The 16,073-nt window shown below is 43.4% G+C and overlaps 1 protein-coding gene across 2 annotated transcripts in view; it reads left to right on the forward strand.

The window, feature by feature from the left end:
- Positions 1 to 3,308: 3,308 nt before the first annotated feature.
- TUBGCP3 (tubulin gamma complex associated protein 3) overlaps positions 3,309 to 16,073 on the forward strand; it is a 41,734-nt gene continuing 28,969 nt past the window's right edge. For both annotated transcript variants that reach the window (XM_015849179.2, XM_015849186.2), the window contains exons 1-5: positions 3,309 to 3,567; positions 11,981 to 12,088; positions 13,163 to 13,230; positions 14,511 to 14,588; positions 15,136 to 15,353. In XM_015849179.2, coding sequence (XP_015704665.1) covers positions 3,492 to 3,567; positions 11,981 to 12,088; positions 13,163 to 13,230; positions 14,511 to 14,588; positions 15,136 to 15,353 — 548 coding nt within the window. In that variant the 5' untranslated portion in view covers positions 3,309 to 3,491. The remainder of the gene's footprint in view (positions 3,568 to 11,980; positions 12,089 to 13,162; positions 13,231 to 14,510; positions 14,589 to 15,135; positions 15,354 to 16,073) is intronic.

The raw sequence follows: 16,073 nt of genomic DNA on the forward strand, positions 1-16,073 counted from the left end.
TAGAATCACAGAATAACCAAGGTTGGAAAAGACCTCTAAGATCATCCAGCCCAACCATCCACCTACCACCAGTATTTCCCCACTAAACCACATCCATCGGTACAACATCTAAATGTTTCTTCAACACCTCCATGGACGGTGACTGAACCATATCCCTGGGCACTCCATTGCAGTATCTGACCACTCTTTTGGAGAAGAAATTTTTCTTATGTCCACCTTTTATCTTACCTGGCCAACCTGAGGCCATTGATGCTATGGGAATATTCCTGAACATTAGGAAGTATCACTTCCTGGAAAGGGTAGTCAGGCATTGAAATGCACTGCCCAGGGAGGAGGAGTCATCAACCATGGGAGTGTTCAAGAAACGTTTGGATGTGGTGTTGATGAATATGATTTAGCTGGGAAGTATTGGTAATGGTTGGACTAGATGATCTTCTAGGTCTTTTCCAACCTTGATAATTCTGTGATTCTGTGATTCTGTGGGAAGGGCGGGAACACAGAAAATACCTAGCAGTTTGAACTGCATGTTTGCTGGCTGTAGTTATACTATTTATTAGAAAGATACACAATGCTGCCTGCCCCCGTGTAACAAATCACATTTAACATTGAGCAGGTTTTGGTGTGTGTCTGTATATATTCGTGTTGGAAAGGATTTCTGTTCATGATTAAGAACACCTCTCCTATGAGGAGAGGCTGAGGGAGCTGGGGCTGCTCAGCCAGAACAAGAGAAGGCCCCAGGGATCTCATCAATGTAAACACCTGAGGGAAGCATGCACAGAGGATGCAGCCAGGCTCTTTTCAGTGGTGCCTAGTGTGAGGATAAAAGGTCATTGGCACAAACTGCAACATGGGAAGTTCCTTCTGATCACCAGGCATCATCAAATTATTTTACTGTAAATACTGAAAAAAAGTTCCAAATGTCCTTAATTTGGACTTCATACAGCTTACAACAAGGTTTCTGGCATCTCTTACGTATTTCAACACCAGTTTCTTTTTGGATATATGTGTCAATTCTGTGATTTTCTTTAGGTACATGGCATTACAGAACACGCTTCATGCTCCTCAACCAACAGAACAGACAAAGTGAAGAATGTGAAAGCAGAAAGCTGGCCACAATTTTGTTAAACTTGCAACAAGAGGGCTATAATGCAGAACTAATATGCTTAGGAGAGTTAAGCTGTTTGGATTAAATTCTCTCATTATCTGAGCCTTATTCATGGACAGGGAAAAGATCCACTGAAATCCAGTCACAATACTTCACTCTAAAACATACGGCAGTTCCAAAGTTAGATCTGCAGACATCGTTATGAGCCTCTTACCACCGCAGATGCAGCGTAGTAGGGCTCTAGGCATTATAAGACTGCCAATGTGGAAAATATGTGCTCAGATACAGAAGCCAACTGGTGATGGATCAAGTACTGTGGGACTTCCATACGCTAAGGCACAGACAGCATCCTGCATTGTCTCCAGCCACTGACATTCATTATATGACACTGAAAATATGTCTAACTGGCACAGTGAAATGCTGGAGGTGTCAGCATGATTACTGATTTTGGTATCCCTCCAGCAGTTAGAGCTATGTAAGGTACTGTGCCCTGCAGACATAATTGTAAAGGAGTTAAGACAACCAGAGCAATTAGGTCTCAGGGTTTTTATAAGAATAAGAATCTTTTATTAGCATTGCTGTATGAGTGTAAAAAACTCAACAATCAAAAGGGACTGTAATGCCCTCTAGTCTGATCTAGTGGGTGGCATACACTTATATGATAGCTCCTGTGTCAGTTTGTGTTTGCTCACTAAGCTTGCAACAGAAGGTTGATTTAAAACGATCAAGATTTGGAGCAACGTCATGCCCTTAAACATCTCTCTCTACTAATTAAATATGCTCTTCGAATTTAAAACAGATTTTTCCTGCCTTACTTTGCCAGGCTTCAGCTTCCATCTTCCACTGGATTTCACTGTACATTATTCTGTCATAAAGCTCTCCCTTATGTGGGAACTCTACACACAAGTCACTTTAAGCTTCTGTGGATGAATTAAATTCTTTGTTTAGTCACTGATGGTCATTCAAAAGCATGCACTCAGTCTCATTAATAGATGTTTTTTTCTGCACACAAAAAAGAATCTGAAGACTAAGAACTTCAGTTTTTTAACAGTGTGATGCTCAGAGGCCAAGCAACAATGTGACCTGAGCTATACAGTAAGAACAAAGAATTGGTATTATTTCATTCTCACTTTTCAAAAATGAAATGAATTAAGACATATTTCTGTATGTCCATAAAAATGTTGGGGAGTATCTTAAGCTGATTTAAGTGATCATAGGTGTACTGGAACTGGTAGAGTCTAGATAACCTGCATATGTTACCCAACTGCCATATCAGCTACCATTTCTAAGGCAGAAAAGCAACTCGTTCTGTGAGTAGTGGAACTAATGAAGCTTTGTCTCCTGTTTTTCACAGCAACTTGCACTCTCCCGCCTCTTTCTGACAACTTCCAATGTTATTTCCAGAGCTTCCTGTCACTTACATCATCATTTCCTGCATCCTCCAGATCTGTTAGGCCAGGCAAGAAGCAGCTGATGCTTTGGCTGGATCAGAGCTAGCTATCTTTCCTGTAGGTTTCAAGTACTAGAAGGCTGCAACGAGGCCCCCTGGAGCCTTTTCTTCTCCAGCCTAAACAAATTCATCTCCCTCAGCCTGTTGTTGTAGAAGAGGTGCTCCAGCCCACAGATCATCTTTGTGGCTCACCTCTGGATCCACTCCAACAGTCCCATGACTTTCTCATCACAGAATCACAGAATTGTAGGGGTTGGAAGGGACCTCTAGAGATCATCGAGTCCAACCCCCCTGCCAAAGCAGGCTCCCTACACCACGTCACACAGGTAGGCGTCCAGGTGGGTCTTGAGTATCTCCAGAGAAGGAGACTCCACCACCTCCCTGGGCAGCCTGTTCCAGTGCTCCGTCACCCTCACTGTAAAGAAGTTCTTCCGCACATTTGTGCGGAACTTCCTATGCTGTAGCTTCATCCCATTACCCCTAGTCCTATCCCCACGCACTACTGAAAAGAGACCAGCCTCACCATTATGGCTCCCACACCTCAGGTACTTATAAACCTGGATCAAGTCCCCTCTCAGCCTTCTTTTTTCAAGGCTAAGCATGGCAGCCCCAGGCCTGGACACAGCACTGTAGATGGAACATCAGGAGTTCAGAGTAGATGGGGACGGCCCGGAACGACGGCACATCGGAACCCCGGCACGGAGTCGGCTGTTGTGGCGGCGGAGGGAGTTGAGAGCAGCACGCAGCGATGCCGCTCCCCGCGCAGCGCATTGTGGGAGCGGAGCGGATGCCGCTGCGGCTTTCGGCGGTTCTGTTAAAATGGCGCCGTAGGCAGCGGCCCAACGTGCAGCGGGCTGGGGCTGCTCGCACCGGGCGGCCGGCGCCGCCTCTCCGCTTTCTTCCTTATCTACCCCCGTTCCGTCCTCCTGGGCGGCCATGGCGACCCCGGACCAAAAATCCCCCAATGTTCTGTTGCAGAACCTGTGCTGCCGCATCCTGGGCAAGAGCGAAGGTAACGGCTTGCTGTCAGTGCGGGCGGGGGCCGCGGTTTGTCTCATCTCCGGCCTCAGCTCGGGGCCGCTGTGTCGGTGCGGAGGGTGGGAGCATCGGCCGCTTGCGTAAGTTGTGTGTGGTGCAGCACAGGCGATGGCTCCGCTCTCGGGGAGCGGGGAGATGGAAAAGGAGAGAGGTGCGACCGCTCTTGTGCTCTTGGAGTTGCTCTCTTTGTGAGTGCTGCTCCCCATTCGTGGCCAGGTTTTCGTGGTGGCCTTTTCATCGTATGGGAGGTTGCGGGGGACTGGAGCACCTCCCCTATGAGGACAGGCTGAGGGAGTTGGGCTTGTTCAGCCTGGAGAAGAGAAGGTTGCGGGGTGACCTCATTGCAGCCTTTCAGTAACTGAAGGGAAACTACACCCAGGAGGGGAGTAAACTCTTCGAAAGGGCTGACAATAGCAGGACATGGGGAAATGGTTTTAAGTTAAAAGAGGGAAGATTTAGGTTGGATGTTAGGGGGAAGTTCTTCACTAGGAGAGTGGTTAGGCCCTGGAACAGGCTGCCCAGGGAGGTTGTGGATGCCCCGTCCTTGGAGGTGTTCAAGACCAGGTTGGACGGGGCCCTGGGCAACCTGATCTAGTAAATGTGTATGTTTGGTGGCCCTGCCAGGCAGGGGGGTTGGAACTACATGATCCTTGAGGTTCCTTCCAACCCAGGTCATTCTGTGATTCTGAGGTGGCTTCCTCCCATGTTAGTAGCTGTGAAGTCCAGTATGTTCTTTTCCTCCTTCTCTGCCGCTGTCTTCTGGAAAGTCACTGCAGGTTACCTTGAGGTGTTCACTATCATCACGCAAACAACTTTGAACTGACTGATTTCCTGCTCCTTGAAGTACAGAAAACAAGAGACAAGATCTGAGTTTACTCCCCTACCTCTTTCTCCCCTTTCCATGCATCCAGAGGTCTGCAGGGAGGTGGTGGAATCACCGAGCATGGGAGTGTTCAAGAAACATTTGGATGCGGTGTTGATGAATATGATTTAGCTAGGAAGTATTGGTAATGGTTGGACTAGATGACCTTCTAGGTCTTTTCCAACCTTAATAATTCTGTGATCCTGTGATTCACCTACACTTTTCATTGTGCATTTGAATCCCCAAACCCATAAGTTGCCATTTCCAGAACTGCCATTCTGTAAGAATTCAGTGTCAGACATTTCTGCTGTGAAGCTTTTCTCAGCTCCTACTCTTCCCCAGCCTCCTTCAAATCATTGTTAGCTTCCGAGCTGTGTAACATCTCTTGTACTTTTATGTAATCGCGCTTATTTTAACCTGGTAATATAAGCTATTTCAAAGCAGCCTTCCATTCAAATATACTATTATAGCTTTTATTTGATAGCTTGTTTTCACTTTAAAATTATTTGAAAGATGTGTTATTATACAATTGGTGTATATGTTGGCCTGCAAGACCATTTCTAGCTTTTCACTGCTTAAAAGCTGAAGTTGTCATGTTAATTCTACCTAAGACTATTGTTATTCTTAATTTATTGTGGTAGCAGTGCTCTCTTTGAGGCCTTTATTTCTATACTGCTAATGCTGTCTTGCTGGGTCCTGTCTTCCTGATGACTTATCCTTAGTTTTGAGAGCTGCCACCTAAACTTAATCTATGGTTGTTTTTATTGATGTTTAATATCTTTTTTAGGCCTATGACATGTGGGCTCTCCACAGTGTTTACTGTTGCTATAGTTCTTTGCATTTGGCAGGTAGGAAGCTCATCCTTATTTGCTCTTTTCCTTGTGGTACAAGAGACCCAAGCGCTTCTGACATAAAGTTTCTCAGGGGACAGTCAACTGTTGTCTCTTAGTTGGCCGCCAGCCCAGCTATTGGTAGGCAGTGCAGGGAGGCTGTAATACAAAGTCCCTTTGGGAGAAATCCTAGTCATGAAAGGTGTTCAGACTTGTTTTTTTTTCTTTCTTTTCCTCTTGTGTGAGGAATCTCCTTTTCTTTCCTGGGTCCAAGGGAGAAATTGAGACTGCTGCTACCAGTATCCTTTGTGTTGGAGTATTGTGTGTGTGCTCCAGTAGCAGGTAGTTTCTTGTCGTTCTTTAAGCTTTTAACTGAATTCCTTTCAGCACAAGAAAAGAGGCTTAACTACTTATAGGAATTTGAAGTTCAATCTCTTAAGAAGTTTTGTTACTAGTTCATTTAAAAAAAATAAATAAGAAGCAAAAGCTAAGTGCAGACAGTGATCTTTATGCATTTGTGTAGTTATCCTGCTGCAGACCTGGCTTGAAATTCTAGCTTTTGGTACCCTCCTACAATAAACACTCTAATGAAAAATGAGTTATCAAAGTAATTGGGTAAAATGTTGTGGACTAATCATAGAAAGGAGTTGAGATGATCTAATGGATCTTCCTGCCTGTGCATTCCCTGGACCTCTCTGTACTTCATAGGGCTTCATCAGCTTGGCAGTGTTTGTTCTCAGTGCTTGTTTGCTGTTATGTTCGTGTGGAAGCCATGGCATCAGCAGGAGCCGAAGGATTCCATTCATATAACATCTGTGGGAGTGTGCTGTAGCTGATGTGGGTGATGACATCCATGTGTGCGGTCTGTAGTGCTGTGCTTGAAGCCTTCAACAAGTCTGAGTCTCTTATCTGCTGGACATTCTCTAGCTCCCGTCTGTGACCATAGCGTCACAATATCCCAGATTGGAAGGGACTTGCAAGTATCATCAAATACAGCTCCTGCTGCCACACAGCACCACCCTGCATTCAAACCCCGTGTCTGAGAGGTGTATCCCAGTGCGCCTTGAACTCTGACACTGGGGGTTGTGCCCACTGCCCTGGGCAGCCTGTTCTATGCCTACCGCCCTCTGGTGTAGTTTTCCCTTTCCCCAAACCTGACCCTCCCCTGACAGCTCCATGCCGTTCCCTCGGGCCCTGTTGCTGTCACACAGAGCAGAGCTCAGCGCTGCCCATCCGCTCCCTGTGAGGAGCTGCAGCCACCATCAGGCCTCCCCTCAGCTCTGCGCTGAGCACACTGAGGGCACTTAGTTGCTCCTCACACACCTTGCCCTACAGACCCTTCCCCATCTTTGTAGCCCTCCTTTGGACACTCTCTAATAGCTTTATGTCTTTTTTGCACTGTGGTGCCCCAAACTGCGCCCAGTACTTAAAGTGAGACTGACTGATGTCCTGTGAGGCCCGCTCACTGCAAATCTGTGTTGAAGTGAATTTGTGTTAGAATGCAGTGTGACCACAAGAGGTTCCCGGTGGCAGATCTGCCTTCTGTATCTGTCCGTTTCTGAGATCATCTGCTATGTGGGATGGCTTCCTTTGTTTCCAAGAGATGAGTGTTTCCTGCATAGGGCTTGTTACTGTTTTTGGGCATGCTGAGGTATTCAGATTTCATTCAATTTTTCCCTGCCTGGGGACTCCAGCAGTTAGACAAGGTTTCATGCTGCTCTGTGAGTGTGAGTTTAATGCTCCTGACAAATCTTCATGCTTTTGGCTATCCTTCAGAAATCTATGGGAAGTCTTGGGCAATCCTACTTTGTACACTGCTATATGAACATTACAGTTGTAAGAGCTCTTAGTATATGAAATAGTACTGTAGTTCCTACTCAGGCTGTGTCTATTTGGTTTGGAATTGTGAAAAGATTTTTAAATGCCAGACTCTCCTAATGCTTCTGAAGGTGAGCATGCTCTAGAAGGTGATATTTGAGTCTTTAGGCAGCAGTTTGCTATCTAAAGTCTGCGCTATGCTCTTAGTTTAGTATGTATAATCTCAGAGGTTTTCTTGTTGCATGTTTATTATTTAAGATCTGATCTATCGGCCTAAATATTTAATTTTCATGGCAGGGAGAACACAGAGTTCCTTAAAAAATTGAGATGGAGATAGAAGTGCATATAATAACAGAAGCAAATGTTGATAATTTAGGAAATAAAATATAGCAAGGAGTTCCAGGCAGACTGTCTGCCTATGTTTGCTGGTAAGTCAATGGGGATGGGAAGCAATTGTTTCTGCTCTATCTTTTATATGAGAGGAATGTGGATAACTAGAAGGACTAATCAAAAATACACTGAAAATGTTTAACATTAAGAAAATGTTTTGGTTTTGTTACACATAACTAGCTTTGAATAGGAACAGTGATGGCATTCTAGGTTAGTATTTTAGCCTATCAGTATTTTCTATTAGTTTATCAAACTGCTGTAGTGGGTGGCAGCCCTTCCCACAGCAGGGATTGGAGTGCGATGATCTCTAAGGTCAGTTCCAACATAAGCTGCTCAGTGATTCTTTATGGCATAATATTGATGTAATTGTTTTCTGGTAGTAATTCATACTGATAATCTTTGATACAGCTAAAATGCATAAGAGAGCAGCTGAGAGTGTGGCAGTTAAGTTTTACAGCTTTGATTGTAGAATGATAAAATTACTCAGGTTGGAAAAGACCTTAAAGATCATCGAGTCCAACCACAACTTACCCATACTACCCTAACTTTAACAACCCTCCACTCAATCATGTCCCTGAGCACCACATCCAAATGGATTTTAAGCACATCCAGGGATGGTGACTCAGCCATCTCCCTGGGGAACCTATTCCAGTGCTTAACAACCCTTTCTGTAAAGATTTTCCTGGTATCCAACGTAAACCTCCCCTGATGCAACTTCAGGCCATTTTCCTTCATCCTGTTACCAGTGAGAAGAGACTAACTCCGCTCTGAATGCAATTACCTTTCAGGTATTGGAAGAGAGCAATCAGGTCTCCCCTCAGCCTCCTCTTCCCCAGATTGAACAGCCCCAGTTCCCTCAGTCTCTCCTCATAGGACATATTCTCCAAGCCCTTCACCAGCCTTGTTGCCCTTCTTTGGACCTGTTTCAGCACCTCAATGTCCTTTCTGCATTGAGCTGCCCAAAACTGAATGCAGTACTTGATGTGGGGACTCACCAGTGCTTTCAGAGCAGGTGCAAAATCATCTTTCCATGGATTATGCAGGTATGTTCCCCATACCTGTCTACCAGCACAAGGGGCTGTGTGTGCAGGGAGCAACTAGTCTTACTATTAAAGACTGGGGCGAAGAAGGTATTAAGCACCTCAGCCTTATCCTGATCCTTGGTCACTGTGTTGCCTTCTGCATCCAATAAGGGATGGAGATTCTCCCCTGCCCTCCTCTTACTGTTGATATGTTTCTATGAATATTTATTGCTGTCTTTCATCTTAGTGACTAAGTTCAGTTCTAGCTGGGCTTTGACCTGCCTAATGTTCTCCCTGCACAGCTTCACTACATACTTTTGATTACAAGTTGCTTGCTCCATCTTCCAGGGACTGTAAACGTTCCTTTTGTTCCTGAGTTCCAGCTAAGGGTCTCTGTTCAGCCAGACTGGTCTCCTTCCCCTTCAGCTTGTCTTCTGTGACTTGGGGGTGGTCAGCTTGTGCACCTTTTAAAATAAACCTCCTGTCAATGGTTTATGGGCTGGTTTGGCCCAGTTCTGTGACTAACTGGGGGGCGAGGGGGTTGTTGGGGGGATACCATAAATCTGTGCTGGGGAAAAGGGTAGAGAGGTGGGCCTAAAAACAACAGCGGCAGTGATCTGAGGAGCAACGAACTAATGTACTGAATAAGATATTGAAATGCAAAATAACACGCTATAATACAATGTAATCAGAATTGAAGCTAATAAATCAAATAAAATGAGAATGTTTGACAAGCTGGAGACCTTACTCTAAGTAAGCTGAGGTGGTATGGCCAGATGAGCCAGATGGTCAAAAAGAAGGGGGGAGTCTTGTGATCTGTGAACAGTGTTTTTATCTTTCCCTTTGAGAGGAAGTTGTAACAGAATAGCCAACGTTCCTCTGGGATATGTAGTTCTTGTCTTCTGAGACAGGTACCTGGAACTGGAGCATTAACTCTTTAACCCCCAGTGCTCTAACATGATGTTATGATGTGGAATATTGATAACAAAAAATCATGGAACCATGACACTTCCTTAAAGTATTCCCAGCCTTCCTGGGCTCCCAAGGGGCTCTCTAAACCCTGGTCCAAAAGAGACCAAAGTCTGCCCTCTGGAAGTCTATGGTAGAAGCTCTGCTGACTCCCCTCCATGGTTCAACAGGGATTGTAACATCTATCATTTCATGATTACTTTGCCCCAGACAGCCTTCAGCCTTTACATCCCACACAAGATCTTCTCTGTTAACAAACAACAAGTCTGGGATTTTGCTTCCCCTTTTTGACTGGGACTGTTCCCTTACACCTGTACTGTAATTCCAGCAGATATCTGGGAAGTTCAAGTCCCCCCAGGAACAAGGGGAAGAGACCTTGAGACCTCACCCAACTGCCTATGAAGTGTCTTTTCCACATCTTCCTTGTTGGGTGGCCTATTGCAGACTCCCATGATAATATCAGTCTTATTGGCCTTTACTTTTATTCTGACCTGTAAGCTCTCAATCCTATCATCACCGTTGTTAATTTCCACACATTTGCATTCTTTCTTAACACAGAGAGCTACACCACTGTATTTCCTGCCTTGCTTAGTTCTTTTGAAACGTTGGTAGCCATCGATCATATCACTCCAGCTGTGCAAGTCATCCCGCCACTGGTGGCGCAGTGGTAGGAATGCCGCCTTGCAACACTGGAGGCCTTGGGTTCGAATCCCCTGTGGCGCAAGTGGTGGAAGTGCCGCTCTGCTACACAGGAGGCTCGAATCCCGGGGGTTGGACTCGATGATCTCTAAGGTCTCTTCCAACCTGCATGAGACTGATTCTGTGTGATACTGTGATTTCCCTGCTAGTGACTGTATCATAGCTTTCTGACCACACAGTGGCATCCAGCTCCTGTTTATTACGCATGCTGTGTGCATTAGGGTAAAAGCACCGGAGCTGGGCCACCTTTTGGGTGGGATAAGCCTTATATCTGCCTTTGGCTGTAATTCATCTTGAATGCCGTGTTGTTTGTAGGGAAGTGCAAATGGTTGGGTAGATGGTAGATATTGAATTATTGATAGCTTGCTCTGCTCTGGGGTGAGAGAGTCATACTGAATCACTTTCTGATGGGAAAGCGTGTACACATACAGACACACAGTTATGTATTTTACACTTGCCTGCCATCTTAATGATCTTTGAGGCAATTAAACATGTCTACTAGTTGTAAATGATGAGATTATTCCACTGACAGATATCTGAATTATATTACATTTAAGCACTACAGGTGGTGAAGTTATGTGATTTCCAGTGCAAATCTCTATGTGTGTTAGTATTAAATGTCGTCTAGTGTTAAACATGGAGGTTGATGGCCCTGTCTCTGATGGAGGGGTTGGGGCTTGATGATCCTTGAGGTCCCTTCCAACACGAGCCATTCTGTGATTCTATGGTGTAAAGAGTGGATTTCTTCGAAACATACTGTTAGTCACGTAGCAGGGTTAATCTGCAGCATTCTTTAATGGGATTGTAAGTTTTTGACTTGAGACCTTTCTCAAATGCCTCGTTAGGACATTTTAGAAACACTTAGCTAGGTGTCTGTGCTTTAATTAGTCTTGCTATAGCTAATGTTGACATAGAAAGTTAGGGAATTCTTTAATAGGGAAGCTCTGTTCCCTATTAAAGGAACACCCCCCACCCCCCTTTACTTCTTACTGTTGATAGCATATCTATTGTGTTTTCATTAGCCTGAGGACTTAAGTTTAAATCTCCAAAACTCCTTTCAGAAATCTCTGGGATCTTTCATCCTCCATATCTGTTCGTTTATGCACTCTGGCTGCAGTCTGGGCAGGAGGTGGTGCCTAATACTGCTAAAGCTGTGCTGGCAGACCAGGGAGAATGCTTAACTGCTGAGCTTATGCTGCACTCTGACCCTCCTCAGGCAAGGTTATTTGGAGGTTTGTTCTGCCAGCCCCCTCATGGAGACCTCAGGGAATTGTTTTTAATGTTGTTTTTCTTTTTTTTTAATGTAAAAGGTGCTAAGAGAGGATAATGGAGGTGGATGTAAAAGTTAATTTCTAAACATTATTTTCCTTAGGAACAATCACAGCAGTGTTTCCTGTGTGCAAGCTGAATTGCGTGACTGCGGCAAGTCCTGCATAGCTTTTCAGGCTGTAGGGCGTTGCAGAGCCTCTTGAAGTTTGCTGATGCTCTCTAATAGCATCAGGCCAAAGTGTCTCTTCAACCAGCAAAGCACAGGAAGTATTTATTGCATATGTTTAATTAGCAGAGTCTGTACAGGTGTGTTTGAAGTATTGTTAATCTCCCCCCCAGGATAGCATAGACTTCACTGCCCTCTGGTTAGAAGTGTATCTGAGGAATATAACAGAATCTGATCAAAGCTGAGTACGTTTATGCCAAATTCAGTCACAGCTATGTAATCTTGTGGGTTTTTTTTTCTCCTTCTTTTAATAGTACTTTATCAGTCTGCTTAATTGAGTGGGTTTCCCTTTGTTTTTTCAGCTGATGTAGCCCAGCAGTTCCAGTATGCAGTGAGAGTTATTGGAAGCAACTTTGCTCCTACTGTCGAACGGGATGAATTTCTTGTGGCGGAGAAAATCAAGAAAGAACGTACGTGTGTTTCTGTTTATTCCTCTGAAGGTGGAACTGTTCTGCCACATTTACCTAATACTGATTACTGCTCTTATTGCCTGTTCCTGAAAATCTTGTGATGGCAATTCTACGAATCCCCTAGTTACTCCTCCTGAGCTCAGATGCTTAGTTTAAATTTCCCTTGCTTCTGTGCAAGCCATTGACTTCCCATCTTAGCCACCATGGAAATAAAGAGCAATTTACATTTCATTCATTTTGTTATTATTCAGACTTCATAAATACATACTTCATTTTGGAAGACTGATGTTTTTGAGCTACACTTTGGCACAATTAACTTCATGAGCACATATGTGAATCTTAATGAATGAGCATTCTGGGGATGGATGGAATCATTGTTCATGCGGATTACCTGATATTTCTCGGCTTCTGTTTTCATAAACGTTTATTTACAACAGCCTTCCCAGAGCCAAAACATTAGACCGTGACAGTAAGTTACTGCAGTTATGTTCCACTCTGCTCTGTGCTGCTCTGAGTCAGGTGCTGAGCTCTTAATCCCATTGGACTATGAGGCATTCTTAAAAAGCCAAGTAATGCTTTCAGCAGACTCTCAGCTCAACGGTAGGATGTTCAGGAGCAGTTCCTGATTAAATTAAAGCTTCTATTTGTGCTCAGGAACTCTGAACATTTGGTCAGGATGATTGAATTAGAATCACTGAATTGTAACCTTTTAAAGTACTTGTGTATTTTTTGCTAATGCAAGGTTTCCATTACTTACTAACTGACAAATAAGCCCATCTAGAATTTCTCTAGATACAGCTGTAAAACCCTGTATTCTACAGTATACACTTCCTTTGTTGCTATAAGAGAAATGGTTACTGTTTACATTGGGTCATATCCCCTGCAAGAACTGTTGAGGCTGGGAATACAAGTAAGTGTGAAAAAACTCTCAGAAGTCTTGAGTAAGTAATGCAAAACAGTTGAGCATCATAATGCTTTCTTGGTTATGTTTTCCTATTTAACACAAAATGTATAGTTTCTAACATGACTATTATTCTTGTTCTAGTTCTTTTAATCTACATTTATCTCTTTCAGTTGTGCGACAAAGAAGGGAAGCAGATGCTGCTTTGTTTTCAGAACTCTACAGAAAGCTCGGTTCGCAGGTAGTGTAATAAACACGTGAAGAAACTGAAAGCACACTCAAATTCTTTTGATATTCTAGAGTTGTTTTAGATAGTCCTCAGATCATTAACTTCTTTATTTTCCTTTTTTTTTTTTTTTTTTTTTTAACTGAGAGGATGATTGAACTGGATCAGGTTGCCAAGGAAAGGTGTGGAATCTCTGTGGGTTGTTTTTTGTTTTTCCACAAAAATAAATGAGTCATAGAACGTCCTAAACTGGAAGGGATACACAAGGGTCAAACTCCTAGCTTCCCACAGAAGCCCCCAAAATTCAAACCTTGTGTCTGTGAGCACTGTCCAAATACACCTTGAATGCTTAGGGCTGTGCCCACTGCCCTGGGCAGCCCATTCCATGCCCACCACCCTGTGATGTAACCCCTTTCCCTGACCCCCAACTGCCCTTCCCCTGACAGCTCCATGCTGTTCCCTCGGGCCCTGTCGTTGTCACACAGAGCCGAGCTCAGCACTGCCCCTCCACTCACTGTGAGGAGCTGTGGCCACCATCAGGCCTCCCCTCAGCTCCTCTGCCCTGCGCTGAGCACACTGAGGGGCCTCAGCTGCTCCTCACGCACCTTGCCCTACTGATCCTTTTCTTCTTTGTTTCCTTTCTTTGGAGGCTTTCTAATAGTTTTGTCTTTCTTATACTCTGGTGCCTAAGTGTGTACCCAGTACATGAAGGTGAGGCCATACAGAGCAGGACAATTCCTTCTGTTACCCAGCTAGCAGGTGTGCTAGGCCTGGTATTTTACTGTATAATAGGCAAATTGCCCTAATTTTTATCTCAGCTTCAAGCTATTGAAGCCTCCCTTAAGAAAGGTGAAGAGGAAAGTGGATAAAAGACTTTTGCTGAAAGAACCTTTGAAGAAAAGGTTGCTAACAGTCATACCAGAAATTTGTTGTCTTTGCTTTTGGTGTTAGATGCCAGTCCAAGGTGTTTTAAATGGTGAAGTATGTAGGAATGCCAGCAAAAGTTTGACTTTATAATCGTCTTTCTTAGTGTCTGTGAATTTTAAATTGAGAATACTTGGCTGATTTTAGAGCAGATGAGAGAGTTTGTGCTTTTAACACAGTGGAGAAAGTTCATATAATAATAGTGTTTTGCAATCTATATTGCACATTCCTAGTTTATAAGGTTAATCTTATTTGTGTGGTAAAATCATTTATATGTGCACAATGCAGTGGACTGGATGACTTAAAAAAAAAAAACCCAGCAACTATCGAGTGCTATGACCAACTTGTATTTTTTTGTTTGTTTTTGAAAGGGCATTTTGAAAAATAAATGGGCAATACTCTACCTCCTGCTTAGCCTCAGTGAAGACCCACGTAAACAATCTAACAAGGTAAGTGAGGAATCATTGTTGGTTTTGAGAAACAATACATTTATGTTGTTTAGTTGAGAGGTCACAGAGCTGCTATCCAGACCTAATAAGCACTTCTGGAAACTAGGCTGTGTGTGTGGTTGTGTCAAACAGATTTTTTCTTTCAGTCTCACATGCAAGTGTTTGCATTTTTATAAATTATGAGTTCTGACTTTGCTGGATGGTTTTACTTTCTGGTTGGTGGTGTCATGTCTGCTCATATTCTAGTAAGTTTGAAATGGAATAATAAGAGGAAAATTCCTTCTTTGGTTGCAGCTTTGTTAGCACCAAAGTGTTTTTGCAGCTATTGCTAATGACAATTCACAGGCAAAAATAAACTATTTCTAGAGGGACTTTCCCTTACAGTCAAGGACTTGCTTCGTTGTCTTACTTTTAACAAAATTATTTTCTTTGCATAATTGTGATCTTTAATTCATTGTATTCTTTCTATTCTTGAATGTTGCAGTGCAGTTAAGACATGATTTAGGACCACTCAAGTGTCTTTCCTTTTTTCCAAATCATTTTTCAGGTGTCAAGTTATGCCACGCTTTTTGCTCAGGCGTTGCCACGGGATGCTCACTCAACTCCCTATTACTATGCCAGACCTCAAAGCCTTCCACTGAATTACCAAGACCGCAGCGCTCAGTCTGCCCAGAGTTCTGGCAGTATGGGGAGCAGTGGGATCAGCAGCATCAACTTGTATGCCCTAAATGGCCCAACACCAACTCCACAGTCGCTCCTTCCAGGGTAAATTAAACCTTTCTTTTTAATAAATAGGTTTGGGGAAGACTGGTGATGAGCTGCTTATTCTTCCTTCCCGAGTTTTTTGGTTTTGTTTTGTTTAATGCTGTGCAAGCACTGCTCATTAACAGTAAAAAGATCAGTGTTAATTAGACTAATGACTAACATAAATCCATGACACAGCACCACACGTTGCTATGATGAAAATAAACTCCATCCCAACTAGCCTCACTGAAGCTGGAAATACCAAGCCTGTCATACACTATTGAGCCATTCTAGCAGCAGTGGGGATGTATATAGTGCTTTGCATAATATAAGCATGGATACAACAAATAAATGAAGGGGAAATTTATAGTTTTTCAGCCAAGATGAAAATTATGTTACAGTGTGTTAGTTACCTTTCATACTATATGCTTTAAGATGACTGATGATAAAACTAACAGTGTTCCTGGGCTAGCCAATCTTTTCAACCCCTTTTGGTGACTCATACAGCTAGTTAGAAAAGGCGTTAGAGACTACTGAAATATCTCTTCCTGGGTTACAAGAGGAAGGGATTTTCCCTTGCAAATAAGGGTTTCTTTTTGATTCCTTATTAAGATGAAAGGAGAGTGGAATAAGTCCTATCTTGGGAAATACATACGTTAATCTTTATGTGGTTATATAACAATCCCATTGCCGTTACAAATTGTTTACTTTAAAAAAAGCAACGAAACCTACTTCATAACT

The sequence above is a fragment of the Coturnix japonica genome, chromosome 1 (genome assembly GCF_001577835.2).
Source record: "Coturnix japonica isolate 7356 chromosome 1, Coturnix japonica 2.1, whole genome shotgun sequence".
Classification (NCBI taxonomy): Eukaryota; Metazoa; Chordata; class Aves; order Galliformes; family Phasianidae; genus Coturnix; species Coturnix japonica.